The sequence below is a fragment of the Trichosurus vulpecula genome, chromosome 2 (genome assembly GCF_011100635.1).
Source record: "Trichosurus vulpecula isolate mTriVul1 chromosome 2, mTriVul1.pri, whole genome shotgun sequence".
NCBI lineage: Eukaryota > Metazoa > Chordata > Mammalia > Diprotodontia > Phalangeridae > Trichosurus > Trichosurus vulpecula.
Window position 1 is genome coordinate 77,391,058 of NC_050574.1, and position 17,515 is coordinate 77,408,572.

At 43.2% G+C, this 17,515-nt stretch overlaps 1 protein-coding gene across 1 annotated transcript in view; it reads left to right on the top strand.

Moving 5' to 3' along the window:
- The window catches only part of CLSPN (claspin), a 37,154-nt gene that overhangs the window by 17,632 nt on the left and 2,007 nt on the right, over positions 1-17,515 (top strand). Inside the window, 17 exon segments of the mRNA XM_036742625.1 lie at positions 1,233-1,341; positions 1,739-2,331; positions 3,858-4,055; positions 5,154-5,371; positions 6,574-6,764; positions 7,005-7,069; positions 8,473-8,672; positions 9,381-9,535; positions 10,384-10,610; positions 10,997-11,108; positions 11,482-11,563; positions 11,790-11,959; positions 14,626-14,790; positions 14,897-15,018; positions 15,249-15,376; positions 15,946-16,051; positions 16,869-16,951. Coding sequence (XP_036598520.1) covers positions 1,233-1,341; positions 1,739-2,331; positions 3,858-4,055; positions 5,154-5,371; positions 6,574-6,764; positions 7,005-7,069; positions 8,473-8,672; positions 9,381-9,535; positions 10,384-10,610; positions 10,997-11,108; positions 11,482-11,563; positions 11,790-11,959; positions 14,626-14,790; positions 14,897-15,018; positions 15,249-15,376; positions 15,946-16,051; positions 16,869-16,951 — 2,924 coding nt within the window.

The following is a 17,515-nucleotide window of genomic DNA, read 5'->3' on the forward strand; positions in this document are numbered from 1 at the left end:
CGTGCTGCAGACTGAATGGAGCATAGCCTTACAATCCAATGTGCCTTCTCTCACAGGTTGTTTTAATTTCACACTTGCATTTTCGAACTTTACACTTGCATTCTTATATGCATGTGCAAGTTTCACATGCATGCGCAATTCCTTGCAGCAAAGAATAATATTGTACTATGAGCAAAAAAAAAAAAATCTGTGAACTACTGTTAGATGATAGAATTGGTCTTCCTAAGGATTTTAAAAGGCTGAAACAGTGACCAAATCTCATAATATTAAATATAATAGGGATAAAAGTACTTAGTATTCAAAAATCTAGCTGCACAAGCCTGGGATAGAGGAGACATAGCTTAATAGCAGGTCAGATGAAAAAGGCTTGGGTCTTTTTACGAGTTCAATGTGATTTGGCCAAAAATGCTAGTGTAGTCTTAGGCTGTATTCAGAGCCAGGGAGGGGGTGGTTCCTCAGTACCCAGCCCTAGTTGGTCCACATCTTGGGTTCAGTTCTGAATACTACCTTTTGGGAGAAAAGTTGACAAGCTAGAGAATGCCCAGAGGCATGTGACCAGGATACTTGTCCCGTGAGGAACAGTTATAGAAAATGTGGATTTTTAACCTGGATAAGGGGGAGACTTAAAGGGGACATATAATTATCATCTTTCAGTATCTGAAGGTTTGTCTAATAGAAGAGGGATCAGGCGGGCTGGCTACAAAGGCCACTGTGTTAGAATTACAGGAGGCAGATTTTAATCTCAGTATAGGAAAGAATTTCCTAATAATCAGAAAAAGACTAGAATGGGCTACCTTGTCTAAAAGTTTAATGGGCTGTTTTGGGAGGTAGTGAGTTCCTCATCACTGGAGGTACTTAAGCTGAAGCTGGATGGCTGCTTGTTGGGTAGACATACTGTAGTGGGATTTTTTGCCTCACATAGAGTTAGACGAGAAGGCTTTTGAGATCTTCAAACTTGTGATTCCATGGTCTTCAAGCCTTGGGGATTGTGCTGAGAAGAGTTGCCATTGGGAAACTCCTGGCCCTTTAGCATCAACTGAACATGTTTCTAGATCTACAGTAATCTTAGCTTCTCTGGAAGGAAGATCCTTTGTCTCCAGACCTTCCCTTTGTTGGAATGATCATGTCCTTTCTAGCCCTCTCACTGTCGGCTAGTGGAGTTTCATGCAGTTACTTCCTGTGCATTTGCTTCACTCTTTGACTGACTTTTTTGCTTTTGTTCCCTTCGGCAGAGTCTGCGCTCTCTCTTCCCTATCATATGCCTGAAAACAAAACCATTCATGACTTCTTCAAATGCAAGCCGCGACCTTCTGGCCAGGGAAGTGCCATGGCACTGCTGAAGTAAGAGCCCTTCTCTTTATGTGACTGGATTTTTCTTAGACACACTAGTTTGAGGAGCCAGTTTTTAGAGTAAACAGTTTCTTCTCACTCCCAGTCCTTGTCCCAAATAAAAAATTCTCAAAATTGCTGGAAGCCTGCATAGTCTAATGAAAAGTGCCTTGGACTTAGTGGTACCATCCTTCGTTTTTGAGTCCTGATTTGGCCTTGTATTAGTTGTCACCCTCGTTGGGTGAGTCATTTCATCTTCATCCATAAAATGGGGATGATATTTCCTGCCCTGCTTTCTTTACAGAGTTGTGGATCATGTGAAACAATGACCACAAAGCATTTTATTAAGGGTTGAGAATGTAGCCACATAGAGAATGGGATTTACCTCAGGCTGTTTCCTTCCTGACAGGTCATCTAAGTATCAGGCAAACCTCAGCAAAGAAATCAGCACCACTACTAACCCAAGTGATAGTAGCAGTGCCAGCCACACCAAAGGCTCTAACCAGAAGATGGGCCTTGAACCGGAAAGTGAGAACAGCCCACTCCCTTTAGCTCCTGACGCTCCACAGACCCTTGCTGACTCTGCTGACCAGCCTGCTTGTGAAGATATGACAAAAGATGAGCCAGGATGTTACAGGGATTGGGGACAGAAGGAAGACTTGGAGGCCACTGTGAGCCCTTCATTCAAGGATGCTTCAGAGCATCAGCAGGAATCCGGTGTCTTCAGTAAGGGGCTGGAACAGATGGAGGCTAGGGCCCCTATAGCATTCGAACTCCGTGTTCTGGAGGAAGAGAAAGAGCCACAGGATCCTAATGAAACAAAGGCAAAGGTAGATGAGGTCAGGCAGCAAGCTACAGTAACAGCCCCAGTTCCATCAGAAAAAGGAAGGAAGGTCACACTGGATAAACTTCAGCGACTGGGAGTAGATCTCTCCATTAAGCCAAGGTTGGGGGCTGATGAAGATTCTTTTGTGACTCTCGATGAGCCTGAAACCAATAGAGGTAATTCTTTGAGTCGAGCTTTGCCCTCTTCTGAATAGCAGTGGGTTTTCTTCCGCTTTGGATATAGTTAATGCAAACAGCTCTCAAATATCTATGATGATTTTAGATGGGGAAGTAGGAATCACTGAAATCGAGAGATGATTTCCAAACCTGTTAGCAAGTACAGGTAGAAATTCACTTTAGGAAGCTATAGCCCTCTTGTTAGCCAATCTTTGATGTTATTGTGGCCCTGCACTGGGAGGTTTGGGAATATCACATCCATCCTTCCAAACCCTTAGTTATAGTGGAAAACTATTCATATATAGAGGGGAAAAGAGTGTACTTTTTTTAATAATATAAAACCACCATTGGGTACACATTGTATCTGTAAACAATATAAATTGAACTGAAGTGTGGGAGGGAAGAGGATGAGTTTTGAGTTACTGTTATGCATGTATCCTAAAGATAGTCTTGATATTATGGTACTAAAAATCAGCATGCTAAATGTACTTCTTAGTGCAAAATAATGGGAAATGTCTTTAGTAGGCTCTCAAGAGATCTACAGGAAATTGTACTTAGAAGGTTGTGGTAATGGAGAAAGTAATTTTAGGTGCTTCCTAGGTGTATTTGTAGTTTGTCCTGGGACCCCTCTCTTAGTACAGAGCTGGCCTCAGAAATGGTTCCCTCCAGCTCCTTACCTCCACAGTGCTGCTTCAGTTCAATTCAGTAAACATTTATTAAGTGACTGCTATGTGCCAGGCACTGCTAAGCACTGGAGATACAAAGAAGAAAAGTAAAGATAGTCCCTGCCCTCAAGGACCTTACAATCTAGTGGGAAGACAATCCACAAAAGGAAACTGGAAAGGAGAAGTGGGGAAGGACACCAAGGGATGTCTGGCTGGGGGCATCTCATTCCATGGAGTCAGCTGATTCTCACAGTTGCTGTGGCCCTGGCCTGGGGGACTTTGGTGTAGGACTTAGTTGAGGCTGGGGTACCTCCTGGGCACCTGTTCTACCAGTGCAGTAATAACAGTAATAATAATAATAATGTGGTGACCTAATAGAGGTAATAAAAAATGGGTCTTCTGGCTGAACCGGGAAGTTTAATCCACATGATTTAGATTTGTGTCCTTTATTCCATAGTACTTAGAATTTGGCCATTTACCAGTGTTTTCTTCAGTAGATTGGCTGCTAACTAAATTTGTGAGCACATCTGTTATGCAGGGTTTCTTGTTCAACAAAATTTGTTCAGTCCACGTTAGTGAGGTAGTGCTGGTGGGAGCTGTTGGAGTAGTGTAGCATATTTTGAAGGCAGAGCAGGGAAGTAACCTCGTAGAACTGGAGGATACAACAGAAGTCAGTAAGGTAAAATCATACATACATGCATGTTTATTTTTTAACCAAGTGCCCTACGAAAACATTTACCAGTGTGGCTACAGAGTAGTAGCATTAACAAGACTAACTAGCTGACTGACTATTTTGTTCTTTACTGGTAAAGATGCCCTTGGGGCTTCAAACTAAACAGTGATTTGGGGGTTTCGGTTTAGAATTGGAAGCTTTGAAGGAGCGTTTCTGGAAGCATGCGTGTCCCACAGCCAAGGCCCAAACTGTGTCCGAACGAAAGATGAACCTGAACATTATAGTAAAGGAAACAGCTGCTGATGGCAAGGAAGAGCTGAAGGCTGATGTGGTCCCCCTGACTTTGGCAACAGAGAAATTAGACGGAGTGAGCTATGCAAAGCCAGGTATTTATGGAGTTCTTATGTTTTTGGGCATTTTTTTAGTCCTCTAAAGAAAGTGCCATCTGTTAACAGATCTTTGACGCTATTGTGACCCTGCCCTGGGGAGTTTGGGAATATCACAGTTAAAGGATGCTAAGAATTCAAGATCATCTTGGTTAAGCTCTTCACTTTACAGATGAGGAAGCTGAAGCTTCAGGTAATGTAGGGGAGATGATTTGCCCGAGTAAAAATAAGCTTAGTGGAAGAGCCAGGATGCAAACCCAGGTCTCTTGGCTCCCAGTCTAGTCCTTTTTCCACTGTAATCTCATCTGTTCTGCTAATCTTATTAAGGGAATAAAGTATTCCTGGGTACAACATCCTATCAATCTGCTTTTATTTGAATTCTGTTTCCATTGATTCTAGCGTGACTGATTTTGTTTCTTCTCTTCTACCTACTCCCAGGACCTTGAGTTCTTCCCCAAATAGTACTATGGCATTTGATAGTGTCTAGGATGTGGTCCTGGCCCATGACAGCAGCTAGCACTCGACCAGCCCCATATTCTAAACCTCTTTCCCCAGAAATATACTCGGAAATATCTCTGTCCTGCTTTGCCCCGAGGTGTGGTAATGGATTTGGTGATCTTTTGAGGGTTCTCCCCTTGACCAATCCAATTCAGTAATACTTCATAAGTGCCTATGTGCCAGGCACTGTGCTAAGGGCTGGGGATACAATGTATAAAAGAAAGCTTGTTCTTACCCTCAAAGAGCTCACAGTTTAATGGTGGGAAACAAAATGCACTGGTCAGGGATACTGTAGAGAGGATTTCTGTGTCAGACAGGGCTTGTACTAGATAAATGCAGCCTCCCTCCAACCCGTACAGTTCTGTTACTCTTTGGATCCTCTGATTCACTAATTTTGTGCTTTGTGTTTAGCCTCTAGAGATGAAGCATCAATTTAGTAAGCCTCACCTTTACAAAAAGAAGAAAGACCCAAGGCACCAGAGTCTCTAATTTTCTCTTTAGAAGTAGTGTTGCCATACGAATCTAGTTACCTGAAATTGCATGTTTAGAAAGATCTGTTGTAACATGGCTAATGTATTTATATTATTCTTTCTTGCTAAGGTGAGAAGCTACAGGTGCTGAAAGCAAAACTCCAGGAAGCAATGAAACTCCGAAGACTTGAGGAGCGCCAAAAGAGGCAGGCGCTGTTCAAGCTGGATAATGAGGATGGGTTTGAGGAAGAGGAAGAAGAGGAGGAGGAGGAGGAGGAGGAGGAAGAGATGACAGATGAATCAGAGAAGGAAGAGGAGGAGGAGGAGGAGGAGGAAGGCAATCAGGAGGTCTCTGGCAATTGTGTAATTTTGTCACCTTTTTAATGCTTGCTGACTAAGTCATGATTAATGAAGGAAAGAAAATCAGACTGGCGGAAGATATTATTTCTAGCATTGTTGCCAGAGAAAGATAATAAGCATGTTCAGTTACTTAAGAGATTTAAGCTGCCCAGATTGAGGTGACGGCATAGCGTGTTCCATGATCCTCAGAGCTGTTTTCCAGGGTTTTCAATTGTCAGCACCATTTATTGAACACCTACAATGTTCAGAACCTCGACTGTGACTCTAATTTGTTGGTATCTATTTTTGAATGTAAAAGTGATATTGAGACCCCTTTGTATAAATAGGCTCTTGCTCTCCTTTAGTGATTTAGTTAATTCTTTCTGTGCTTAGAATAAAAGAGAAAAGCAACCTAGGCCATTGTTAATTGCTGACTTTCCTAGGTGTGGGAATGAAATCTCAAGGCAGAGAGGCTTTCCTGGGCCAGTGATAGTCTAGATTAAGGGAGACCTCTCCCCTCCACCCCCACCCCCACCCCCAGCTTGGAACTTTGTAGCCTTTGTAAGGAGCAAGAAGAAGAATAATGTATATGTATACACATTATCTCATTAGGTTGGAAGTTTCTCTTGTAACTGGGTTGGTATAATGTCTAGAAGAGGAGACTTAAGTGAATAGAAAATTCAGGAAGGCACATTTAGGCCTAACATAAGGAAGAGCTTTCTAAGACCTGGAGCTGACTGACAGGAGGGCTTGCCTTATGAGTTCCTTGTTACCTAGAAGTGTTCAAGCACAGCTTTGATGACCAAATACCTGTTAGGAGTATGTGGTAGAACATGGAGCTAGATGGCCTCTGAAGTCTCTTTCAACCCTTAAAGTTCTGAGCGTCTAACCTTGAGCAAATCACTTAATTTCTTAGTGTCTCAGTCCCCTTTCTCTGAGCTGGAGATATCACCTCCCAGTGCCATAAAGAATCAGATGAGATAATGTGTGTAAAAAGTGTCATGGAAATACGAGGATTAAATTATTATGGCCTTAGCTCAGGGCAGAATCAAGTCAGGTTGCATTCCTAGATGGTAAGAAGAAAAAACAACCATCATTCAAGCTAATGGTTTGTTTGTGTTTGCTTGCTCTCTCTCTCTCTCTCTCTCTCTCTCTCTCTCCCCACCTGTTTTTTCTATCTCCTTCTCTGTCTTTTGGTGCTATTGGTAAAGACAGGAGAATTTCTTCTTGATGATGAAGAGGTAGAAGACAAGGATATGAAAGAAGAAGATAAAGAAATGGATAAGGAGAACATGGCTGATAGCACAGAAACTTTCAAGGTCATTGATTGTAGCTCTATTCCTAAGCCTCCCACTCTGGAATCCACTTTGCTCCTATTCAAAGACAGCTCCTCCAAAATGGGGTAAGTGATTCTGCTTAGGGAATAGAATTTCTGGTCAGGAATTGTCGTCTCTGTTAAATGCGTTTTCATCTTTTCTTGATGACTCAGAATCATGCTTTTGAACACCATATACTGTACAATATGCAAGGACACTGTTGCTCTCAGAGGCTATTGAAATGTTAAGGCTATTTGCTTTTAAACTGGATGGCCTCAGACTTGGGCAGATAAGGTCATTATCGGCTCTATGTTCTTGTTTTGTAGATACTTTCCAGCTGAAGAAAAATCTGAGACTAATGAAAGCACAGGCAAAAGACCTAGTAAACTAGGTAAGGACTTGTTCCCTTCTTTTTAGAGCTTTGCCAGGCCTGGGCTTCCCAGAGAATGGTAACAACTCCTGACCAGATTCAACTGAGCCAAGCACAATTGTGTGGATGCTAGTCTTTCAAATGGCTAAGACAGATACTTCTGTATCAGGATATGTTAACATGTAGGTTTTTAGAAATCAGCTGCACAAATCCAAGACAGAGAAGGCATGAAGGACAAGGTTTGGGGCAGCTAGGCAATGCAGCAGATAGAGCACTGGCCTTGGAATCAGGAGGACCTGACTTCAAATCTGGCCTCAGATACTTATAAGTTGTGTGACCCTGGACAAGTCACTTAATGGACCCTGGACAAGTCACTTAACCCCAGTTGCCTCCAAAAACAAAACAAAAACATGAAGGACGGGGTTTTAAAAGGGAATTCAATATGAATTAGTAGAATGCCACATCAGCCAAAAAAGCTAATGCAATATTGAGCTTCATTAAGAGAAGCATGGTGGCCTGAGGGAGGAAGTTCCCCTGTCCTTTGTCAGATCATATTGGGAGAATTGCTTTCAATTCTGGGCCATATGGAAAGATTTTGATAAGTTGGAGCATATCTGGAGGAGAGTGGCCAGAATGTTAGCTCAAGCATTGTTTGAAGGAACTGGAGATATTTAGCCTGAAGAAATTAAGGGTTAGGAGGACATTACAACAGTATTCTGGCATTTGAAGGGTCGTTATGTGGAAAAGGGATTAAATTTATTTTCCTTGGCCCTAGAGATTTTTGGCTCAACATAAGGAAAGACTTCTTAACCTTTAGAGCTATCCAGAAATGGACTGCGTTGGGGAATTGTGGGTTGCCCATCACTAGACGGGGATATTGTAGATAGAGGAGATTCCTGTTCAGGTACTGGTTGTGTTAGATGGTCTATGGGATCCCTTCCAACTCTGATTCTCTGTTTCTGTCAGAATTCCAGAAACCTGCAGTGAGTCATGTATTGTGTAATTGTGGGCACATAGTAGGTACCATGGAGGTACTGGTTGATTTATATGAATACTAGTGAGGTATTTGCATCACATGGAGGTCACAGCAAGGCATGTGAGTGGGGGAGAATAGTCATGGAAGTAACATGTCCAGACTGGGCAGGGTGAAGGGAAACTCTTTGATCAACTTCATGGGAGAGGTGAGGGCTCTCAATAGTCCTTTGGTTTAAAGTTACAATCTGGAATTGTAGACCTTTTTTTTTAGGGCTTCAATATTTTACCCAAGAATTTACCTTCCCTTAATGTATTGGAGCATGTAATTTGTGGGGATTGTCAGGAATTCTACCTGACAGTTTAATTCACAACTCAACTTGGCTCCAAACAGACCCACCCCTATCCTATTTGTAGGATAATGCACTTATAGGCTGTTTCTCTTTATTTAGAAGAAGATGATTCATGCTCTTTGCTAACAAAGGAGAGCAGCCACAACAGCAGCTTTGAGATGATCGGCTCCATGATTGCTCCCTATCAGCCTTGCAACAAGCAGTCGGGCCGTGGCACCAGCTTCTTCCATGGGCTGGGGGGATTCCGATCCCCCTCCCCTGGGTTGTTTCGACCAAGTTTGATCAGCTCTACTTCCAAGGTAAGGTGGTGATCGTTTTCCCACTCTGTTCCCTATCTCAGTTCCCTGGACTTCATGGCAATGCCAACTGAATTCCACTACTTTTTTCTCAGTTTGGGTGCACTTAGAGAAGTTCTCTGCCTCCATCCCTTTGCAGTGGCTGTCCCTCAGGTGTCTCAGTTCTTTCTTACCTCCACCTCGGAATCCCTGGCCTCCTTCAAAGCACCGCTTAGGTGTGACCTACTACTGTATGAGGCCTTTCCAGGTTAACACCAGTTATTATATCAGTCCCTCCTTCTTGAAATTACTTTGTATGTATACTTGGTACTTATTTATGTACTCTTGGATTTCCCTAGTAGAACGTAAGTTCCTGGAGGGCAGGAACTATTTTGTTTTGGTCTTTGTCTTCCCAGCACTTAGCATAGTACCTCAAACATAGTAGGTGCTTAATAAATGCTTGTGGAATAGACTTTGGGAACCTAAGATGTCTCCTTTTCCTTTCTGCCTCCTCGCCGCCCCCAACATACACATCAGAAATGAGCCCCAGCCAGCCTTCCTTCATTTTGGAGGCGTCTTCCTTTCTTCTTTTCATTGGTGTACGTTGTCCTCTTCAACTGTAATTTCCTGGGAGTGGAATAAACGTTTCATATAGTAGCTTCTGTTGTTGTCATGCTGGTGAGTGACATTTGTAAAACGTTTTGTTTTTGTTTGGTTTTGTTTTGCTGCCAGAGTTCAGGGAAGCTGTCTGAGCCTTCCCTTCCCATAGAGGATTCCCAGGAGCTGTATAACGCCTCCCCGGAGCCGAAAACTCTCTTCCTGGGAGCAGGAGACTTCCAGTTCTGTTTAGAAGATGGCACTCAGAGCCAACTGTTAGATGCAGATGGGTAGGTAGTCTTATGTTCCTGTGGGTGGGAATGCTGGTTGGGTGCCGCTTGATTTTGTTAAAAATAAAGTGAATTTCTGTCACTCCATCTGTGCTGAGTGCTGACTTCTGAGAAAGAGAAGGTGTGTGGACCACTAGGATTGTGCTCTGAAAGTTTGAACAAAGTCTTCTACAGATAGATGACAACACATAAATAGACTTTGCTAGGATGGTTTCTTTGATGGCTGGCTTCTTTGAATCGCACAAATGGCATCCTGTAAATAAATAAAATATCCCTGCATCCTTCCTACTATTTGGTATGGTCACTATTTCATTAGAGTAAGGATTGACAGGGTTCTGTCACGTTAAGTGGACGTACCATCTGGCCCCCACAGGCCTCTAAGAATGAATGTATGCTTTGAAACCCAGCCTAATCCTTTTCCTTTAGAATAGCTGTAGTTTTTTCACCAAAATATTTTCTTCGCTCCATTGGATTAGTAAGAGGTTGAAGTTTGGGTTTTTTAAATCCTTTTGTTTGGAACTGAAATCCGGTTTTTTGTGCTGTATATGGAGAAAGAGTCAAGTTAAAAGTTTGTCATGGCTGCTTTAAGTCATTCCTTCAACAGATATTCAATTAAGCACCTGCTTGGAAATGAAACACTGTACTAGGCACTGAGGGGAGATGGAAAGTTTAGTTTTGCCCTCAGAGAGTTTATATCCTATTAGTGGGGATGAGATAACTACAATGTACCATGTTCTCTGAGAAGTATTTTATAAAGGGGCAGACAAAGTGCTCTGTGAGATCTCAGGGGGAAGGTGCTGGATTATTGGATCTCCCCTGGTAATTAACACAGGGTCTGCTATTTGTAGGTTCTTAAACGTGGGGAATCACCGAAATAAATACCAGGCTTTGAAACCACGGGTGCCATTGGCCAGTATGGATGAGAATGCCATGGATGCCAACATGGACGAGTTGTTGGATTTATGTACAGGAAAGTTCAAATCTCAGGATGAAAAACCTTTGCCTGAGAAGGATGACAGAAAGGAGGACATGGAGGAACTTCTGGGTCTTTGTTCAGGGAAATTCACTTCTCAGGGTAAGCACTGAAGTACTGTAGCTAGAGTTCTAAGTCTAACCATAGCCTAGTCTCTGCTTCAGAAGAGAATCTTGCTTTTCTTTGGGGTGATGAGGTCCCCACATACAATAGTGCTTCTTTCCAGAACCGATGGTATATTTCACTCTCATCTGAAGTTTTGGTTTCCTTGGTGTGATAAAGCAGCAGCTGTAAAATTTTTAAAGAATAGGCTATGATTTGTGATATTTTGCTTGTTTACTACCTATGATAATTGGTTGGGGAGGAGGTGAGGGAGGCTGGCTCTTTGGTTTGCTAACTTTGAGATTTGCTGAGCTAGCAATTTTTTGCTTATAGGTGAGGAAATATTCCTTGGTAACAGATCTTCCTTTTGCTCTTTGTGATAACAGGTTCTTCAACTCCTGCTCCTTCAGAGTCTTCCAAGCAGGAGAAGGAGATGAACATTGATGATCCGATGGCTGAAGCCCTGGCTCTTTGTTCAGGCTCCTTCCCAACAGACAGGTGAGGTCTCTTGATTATTGGGAGCTTGGGAATACCCTGGTTGTCCTTGGACTTAGATCCCACCTTACTGAATCCCAGGACTATTCCTAAGGCCTAGTGGGCTCTCATTATCCTATGGACTCTCTCCCTGGGGAACAGGAGTTAGCTTTTCAACACGTCAGTATCACACTTTTGCATAAGGAGGTATTGGTGGCAGGAGGGTGTTTTAGTAGTTTCATTTGTGTTAGAGGAGAAGAGAGTTAGCAGAAGCAGGGAGCCTCATTAGCTGTCTCCTGAAATAACCGTAGTAATAGGAGCAGGCTTGAAACCAGGAATTTAAATTTCTGGTTTGGTTGATTGCCTTTAAGAGCTTATTTATTGATTTGCATTTCAGGGAACAGGAAGGTGAAGAAGAAGAGGAGGAGTTTGGTGATTTTCAGCTTGTCACTGATAGCAATGTGTTTGATAGTGAAGAAGTGAGTATCAAGACCCTACAGAAATGATTGGACTTCTTAGCATGGATACACACTGAAGTTTTCCTCTTGCCCAAACATTTGAGGGTCTCAAGTTTGGCACTATGTCAGAAGCAGTTCCATAGATCGAAATGTTTGACTTATGGGCAAAAAATTGCAAAGCTGCTTTCTATTAAAAGCACATTTTAGTGTGTTTAGCCTCAGGTGTGACTCTCTTTTTACATGGCAGGGGGAGCATTCTGAATCTGACAGTGAAGCTTCTGGAGCACAGGAAGATGATAATGAAGATTCTGAAGCCCAGGAGGATGATGATGAAGCTTCTGAACTGGAAGCCCATGAGGAAGAAGATGATGATGAGGAAGAACTCTTGAAGCAGTCTGAAAGACAAAAAAGGCAAATGTAAGGGGTCTTGCTCACTTCTGTCACCACGTAGGGCCACTCATAGAATTTCCCCTGTGAATCTCATAGCTTCACTGGGTTAGGTCCATATTTGTGAGTCTGAAGTTTCCTACTGGGGAAATGGGATTTATCTAAAAGTAAGGCCTCAATTTCTCTTGAGTAACATTTAACTTTTTCTTTAAGCCCTCATAGACTCCTAAGATTTTGAAAGGGTCTTAAAGATTATATAGTCCAATCTCCCACAAACTGAAGGATTTTTTTCTATGACATGCCTTCTAGATGGTCGTCCAGCTTAAATACTTCCAAAGATGAGTAACTCTGTGGTAAAGTGGAAAGAGTACTGAACTTGGAGTCAGGAGAACCTGGCTTTGAGTCCCAGATCTGACACTTTCAACCCCTGTTATTTTTGGCATGTCACTTAACCTCCTCTCCATGAGCTTCAGTTTTCCTCATCTATAAAACAGGAATAATGATAATACTTGCCTGTGCTTACAATCATACATGCCTCACAGGTTAGGGGAAGGAAAAGATAAATCTTAAGCATTACATAAAGGTGAATAGCTATTATTGTATTTCTGGATAGCTCTACTTGATAAAAAAAAATTCTTCTTTTCCACTGACCCAGAAATCTGCCATCTTCTAACTTCTATGCATGAGTCCTATTTTTGCCCTCTACAGCTACACGAAATCATTCACAGCTGTCATCTTCATGTCATTCCTCCACCTATCAAGTCATCTCTTCACTCAGCTAAAGCATCTCTAATTCTCTCAACTCTTCCTCATAGTACATGGTCTCACTTCCCTCTTCTCCCCCACCCTCCATGTACTCTGGTTTGTTATGCTTCCTACGATTGTCCATAACTAAACACAGTATTTCACCAGTGCACAGAATAGTGAGCTGTTGTCTCCCTTGATCAGAATACTATGTCTTTTTTTATGTAGTATGCTAATTACATTAGGGTATTGATTTTTTAAGTGGCTTGGTCATATTGTTGACATGTGTAATGCTTCAGTCCACTAAAAATGCCAGGAGTTTTTTCACCTGAACTGCTCTTTGTTTAGTCATTTCAGTAGTGCCTGACTCTTTGTGACTCAATTTGTGGCGAAGGTACTGGAATGGTTTGCTTCCTTCTCCAGCTCATTTTACAGATGAGGAAACTGAGGCAAACAGGGTGAAGTGACTTGCCCAGGGTCACACAACATTAGATCAAGTCTTGTACTGGGGCTGGGGATAATACCAGTCATGAGGTTAGACTGAGCACCTTGCATTATAGATGTTGGAAGTTTCCAAGATTGAGTGATGGTAGGAAAGCTACGGCTGAGGATTTCTCCCAAAGTTCTGTAACAGCACTGATAACACCAGGAATGGGCAGCTGAGTGAAAGGGCCAGCGGCAGAAGGCAGGCTGGAGTAGGTGCAGAGTCCGGACCCAAATCAAAAACAGTGTCTGGGGGCAAAGGCAGAGACGCCTAGGATCAAGCTGTGCAAGTTTAGTACTGACATACCCCACAGAAGGAGGCATTTGACCAAGACTTGATTCAATGTGCTGTATGAAGCAATGAACTTTCTTTGGGTACAGGTAGATTTTTATGAGCCCTACTATTTTGCTTTTTCTAAATTTGCCAGCACCATATAGCTTGTGCCCCTTATTTTGCTCGTTATCACAGTGCCAATTATCACATCTTCCTAATCTTGTATTATATGTATAAAGTTGATTTTGATGACCCAAATGGAGGATTTTACAGGTGTTTATCAGGGTAAACCCTGATACTTTTTTTGTACTTCTATTTTTTTTTTTTTTAGTTATAACCTAGACCAGGGGTTGGCAAATGAGTAGCAGGCCATACAAAAACAGGCAGCAGGCTGGATTTGCCATATTTTGCCAACCTCTGTTCTATACTGTCACTGTATTTTGGAACCTTAATTCTGTCATCTGCTATCTTGGCTATCCCTGTTATCTGATTAGCTAAGCTACACACTTAGTAAGTTTGCTTTTCATTCGGGTTGTTGATAAAAGCCTTGAGCTGGGCAAGGCCAAGTACAGAGCCAGCCACTCTGTACAAATAAAGGAGGAGACTTTGGCTCCAAGGTCAGTGGCCAACTGGTAGGGACATCTAGCAGATCTGCTGCCAGTGAGAGCCAAAGACAGGGCTGCTGTGAGAAACACTGGGCTTGGAGTCTGAAGGCTGGGTGTAAGTCACCTCTGTGACCCTGAACACACAGGGTCCCTTCTCTGGGCCTCAGTTTGTTCTTTTATAAAATGATCTCAGGGATTGGACTAAAGAATCTCTGAGGTCTCTTCTTAGTCTGAAATCTTAGGCTGTTTGAGCTCACTCTTTGGGAAGGCTGGGGTATAGATTAGAGGGAAGATGAACAGGAGCATCCAAGGAGCTGTGAAAGGAAAGCCTTTGTACCACCTGCCTGTATTCTCTGTTTCCATTCAGTCCCTCTCACACCCATTAAGCCTCCCTTGATGTACTATAATTGAAAGCAAAGTATAGTTGGTTTGATTGTCCGGCAGGTACTCTGATTACAAAGCAGCCCGTTGGGGATGGGAAAGGAGTCTGCATTTTTCCCCAGTGGTTTCTTAGGGGTGTGTGTGTGTGTGTGTGTGTGTGTGTGTGTGTGTGTGTGTTTGTTTTAACAACCTTCAAATTTGCTCTCTAGGAGGCTGAAGAAGTACCTGGAGGATGAGGCAGAGGTGTCAGGGAGTGAAGTGGGAAGTGAGGATGAGTACGATGGGGAAGAGATCAATGAATACGAAGAAGATGTAATTGATGAAGAGCTTCCTTCAGATGAAGAACTGCAGGATCAGGTCAACAAAATACACATGTGAGTATCCCGGCAAGCTCATCTGAGGGGCAGGAGTGAGGATCTTAAGAGTTTTTTGCCTTTAGTCCAGTTGTTGATTCTGATTTTGACCTTCTGATTTCTGTAGGAAAGCCATGTTGGATGATGACAAACGACAGCTGCGCTTATACCAGGAGAGGTACCTTGCTGACGGAGACCTGCACAGTGACGGCCCTGGACGAATGAGGAAATTCCGTTGGAAAAACATAGGTGAGATTTGGGGGCGAAGAAGGTGTGCTTTATTGATTTCTGTCCCGTTTAAGAGGAAAGTGGGAAGCCAGATGTCATGCTAGAGAAAATGCCTAGCACTTAGTGGCCATCAAGCTTTTCTCTCAGTGGTTTGGATAAGTTTTGTATACAAATGAATTCATGTTTTCTACAAGGCAGTTTTTGTCTCTTAAGATTAGAGAAAACTGACCCCCAGAACTCTCTTGATTTAGACGATGCTTCGCAGATGGACATGTTTCACAGAGACTCTGATGAGGATCAGAATGACGAACAATTTGATGAAACAGAAGCCAAATGGAGGAAAGAGCGGATTGAGCGAGAACAGTGGCTTCGGGACCAGGTACCAATTCTATGGGAAATTTACCAAGTCTTTTATCATACCATCCAAGTGAAAAAGCATTAGTCTCAGATTCACAGATTACTAGCAAGTTTCTTAACCTCTGTGGGCCTCAGAATCCTCCTCTGTTGGGTTAGACTAGATAGGCTCTATGGTCCTTCCCTCTGTTAAAGTTCTGTGACTGGCAGGGACCACCCAGTGGGCCAATGTCTCCATCAGTGCACTTCAGTAGCTTAGGGCAGTGTCTCCTTAGGAAGCTCTGTTCGTGGCATGAGCTTCTTTGGTTTATAACAGATCTCAGCCCCTGAAGTCTTTGTTCAGGAAATAGCCATCTCCAGCTACTCCCATGCAGCTGCCTGTGCAGCCAAGGTTGCTTCGTCCAGCTCAGGCAGCCAGAAGAAATACAGAAACACATCTCTGTGTCAACCTGTTGCTTAAAACATTGCAAAATAGAAGACTGACCGTTCAGTACCTCTGGCCTCATAACCCCTACTTTGACAGGGCAGCCCTTTGGGGAACTCTGGGAGAATTGTGTGATTTTTCTGCTAATGGCATATGAATTTTATTTTCAGGCTCAGCAGGGGAAAATTACAACTGACGAGGAAGATCAGATTGGAGAAGAGAGTCAGTTTATGATGCTGGCTAAGAAAGCCACTGCCAAGGCACTTCAGAAGAAAGGTAAGCTGGTTGCCCACCCTTTGGGGCCAGTCTGCTTGGATTGTTCAGAGAAGGAGACCAATCCAGGCTGAAGGAGCTGTGGCATCTTAGTCTTCAGGATCTTGGGGGACACGAGAGACTTGTGGTTTTCATTTTTCTGGCTTATTTGCATAATATTCTGCAAACGTATTACATCAAATAAAAATGAGGCCATATACAACCCTAGCACAATTCCAACATGGTATGAAAGTTATCTGGACACTTTTCTAGCCTTCGAAGGAAAGGAGCTCTGGAAAAATCAGGGGCACCATCCATCTTTCACGAGAACCTAAGTGCTGCTTTGTCACCCAGGCTTAGGCCTGTGGCAGCTTTTAGTCACGTCATGTTTTCTTGGGGCTCCATCGCCTCCTGATAGTTCTGCATTCCAGAAAGCCCACCCACAGTGTAATGGGGAGGGTTCTTGTGACTAGAGTGTTATAGGGAGGGAGGCTCCTTTACTTTATCCTTTAAACAATAATAAATCTCATGTTTCTATATTGCTGTGAGGTTTGCCAAGCCCTTCCCTCCCAACAAACCTAATGCTATGGATTTCTTGTGTTCACCTACTGTAGTCTTAGCCACTATTATAAAATTATCACAGTACCTGCTTCCAGGTTCATAGGATCACACATTTAGAGCTGAAAAGGATTTCCTGCCATCTGCCATCCAGCTCTTGGTTTATTTGCTTGGCTGGCTAGACAGTTAAGAATTAAAAGCTCACTTACGCAGCTTTGCCCAGAACAGGTTTCTTCTGTGCCATCGCCAGGTAAGATACGTGTTTATTTTTCTCTGTTTCTAGCCAACCGTGTCACTGTTGCTCAGGAAGCAAAAACCTTGCCCAGGAGCCCCTTTGAAGCCATCAGGCCTGGAAGTGCCCCCCAGGTTGGTTGACGCCCATTCTCACAGCTGCCCTACCTCTCCACACTCTCACTGCAGTCTGCCTTCCAGCCTCTCCAGAGGTACCAGTGACCTCTCAATTGCCAGATCCAATGGCCTTTTCTCAGCCCTCATCCTTCCTGACCTGTCTGCAGCCTCTCACTTTGTTGCTTCCCTTCTTGACACTGCACTTTTTTGTGTCTCCTTCTACCTCTCTGACCAATCCTTCTCTGTCTCCTTTGCTGGCTCTTCATCCAGTCATGCCTGCTAGACATGGGTGTCCCTCGTGTTTCTGTCTTTTGCCTTTCTTTGTATCCCCAGTGCTTAGCACGTTGCCTGGTGCATAGTAGGTGTTTAAGAAATGTTTATTGACTGACTGAATGATAGGTGTCCTGTCACACTCTGGGTCTTCCTGTACTTGAGTTGCTGGTGGGAGGAGGGAGACTAGACTTTGCTTTGTTAGAGGTAGGTGGAAACTAAAGCAGAATCTGTACTACTTCTGCAGTGAAGCAGGGTGGGCCTTGGAAAGGGGACCTTTAAAAAAACCCAAAAGAAATGGAGTATTCCTCT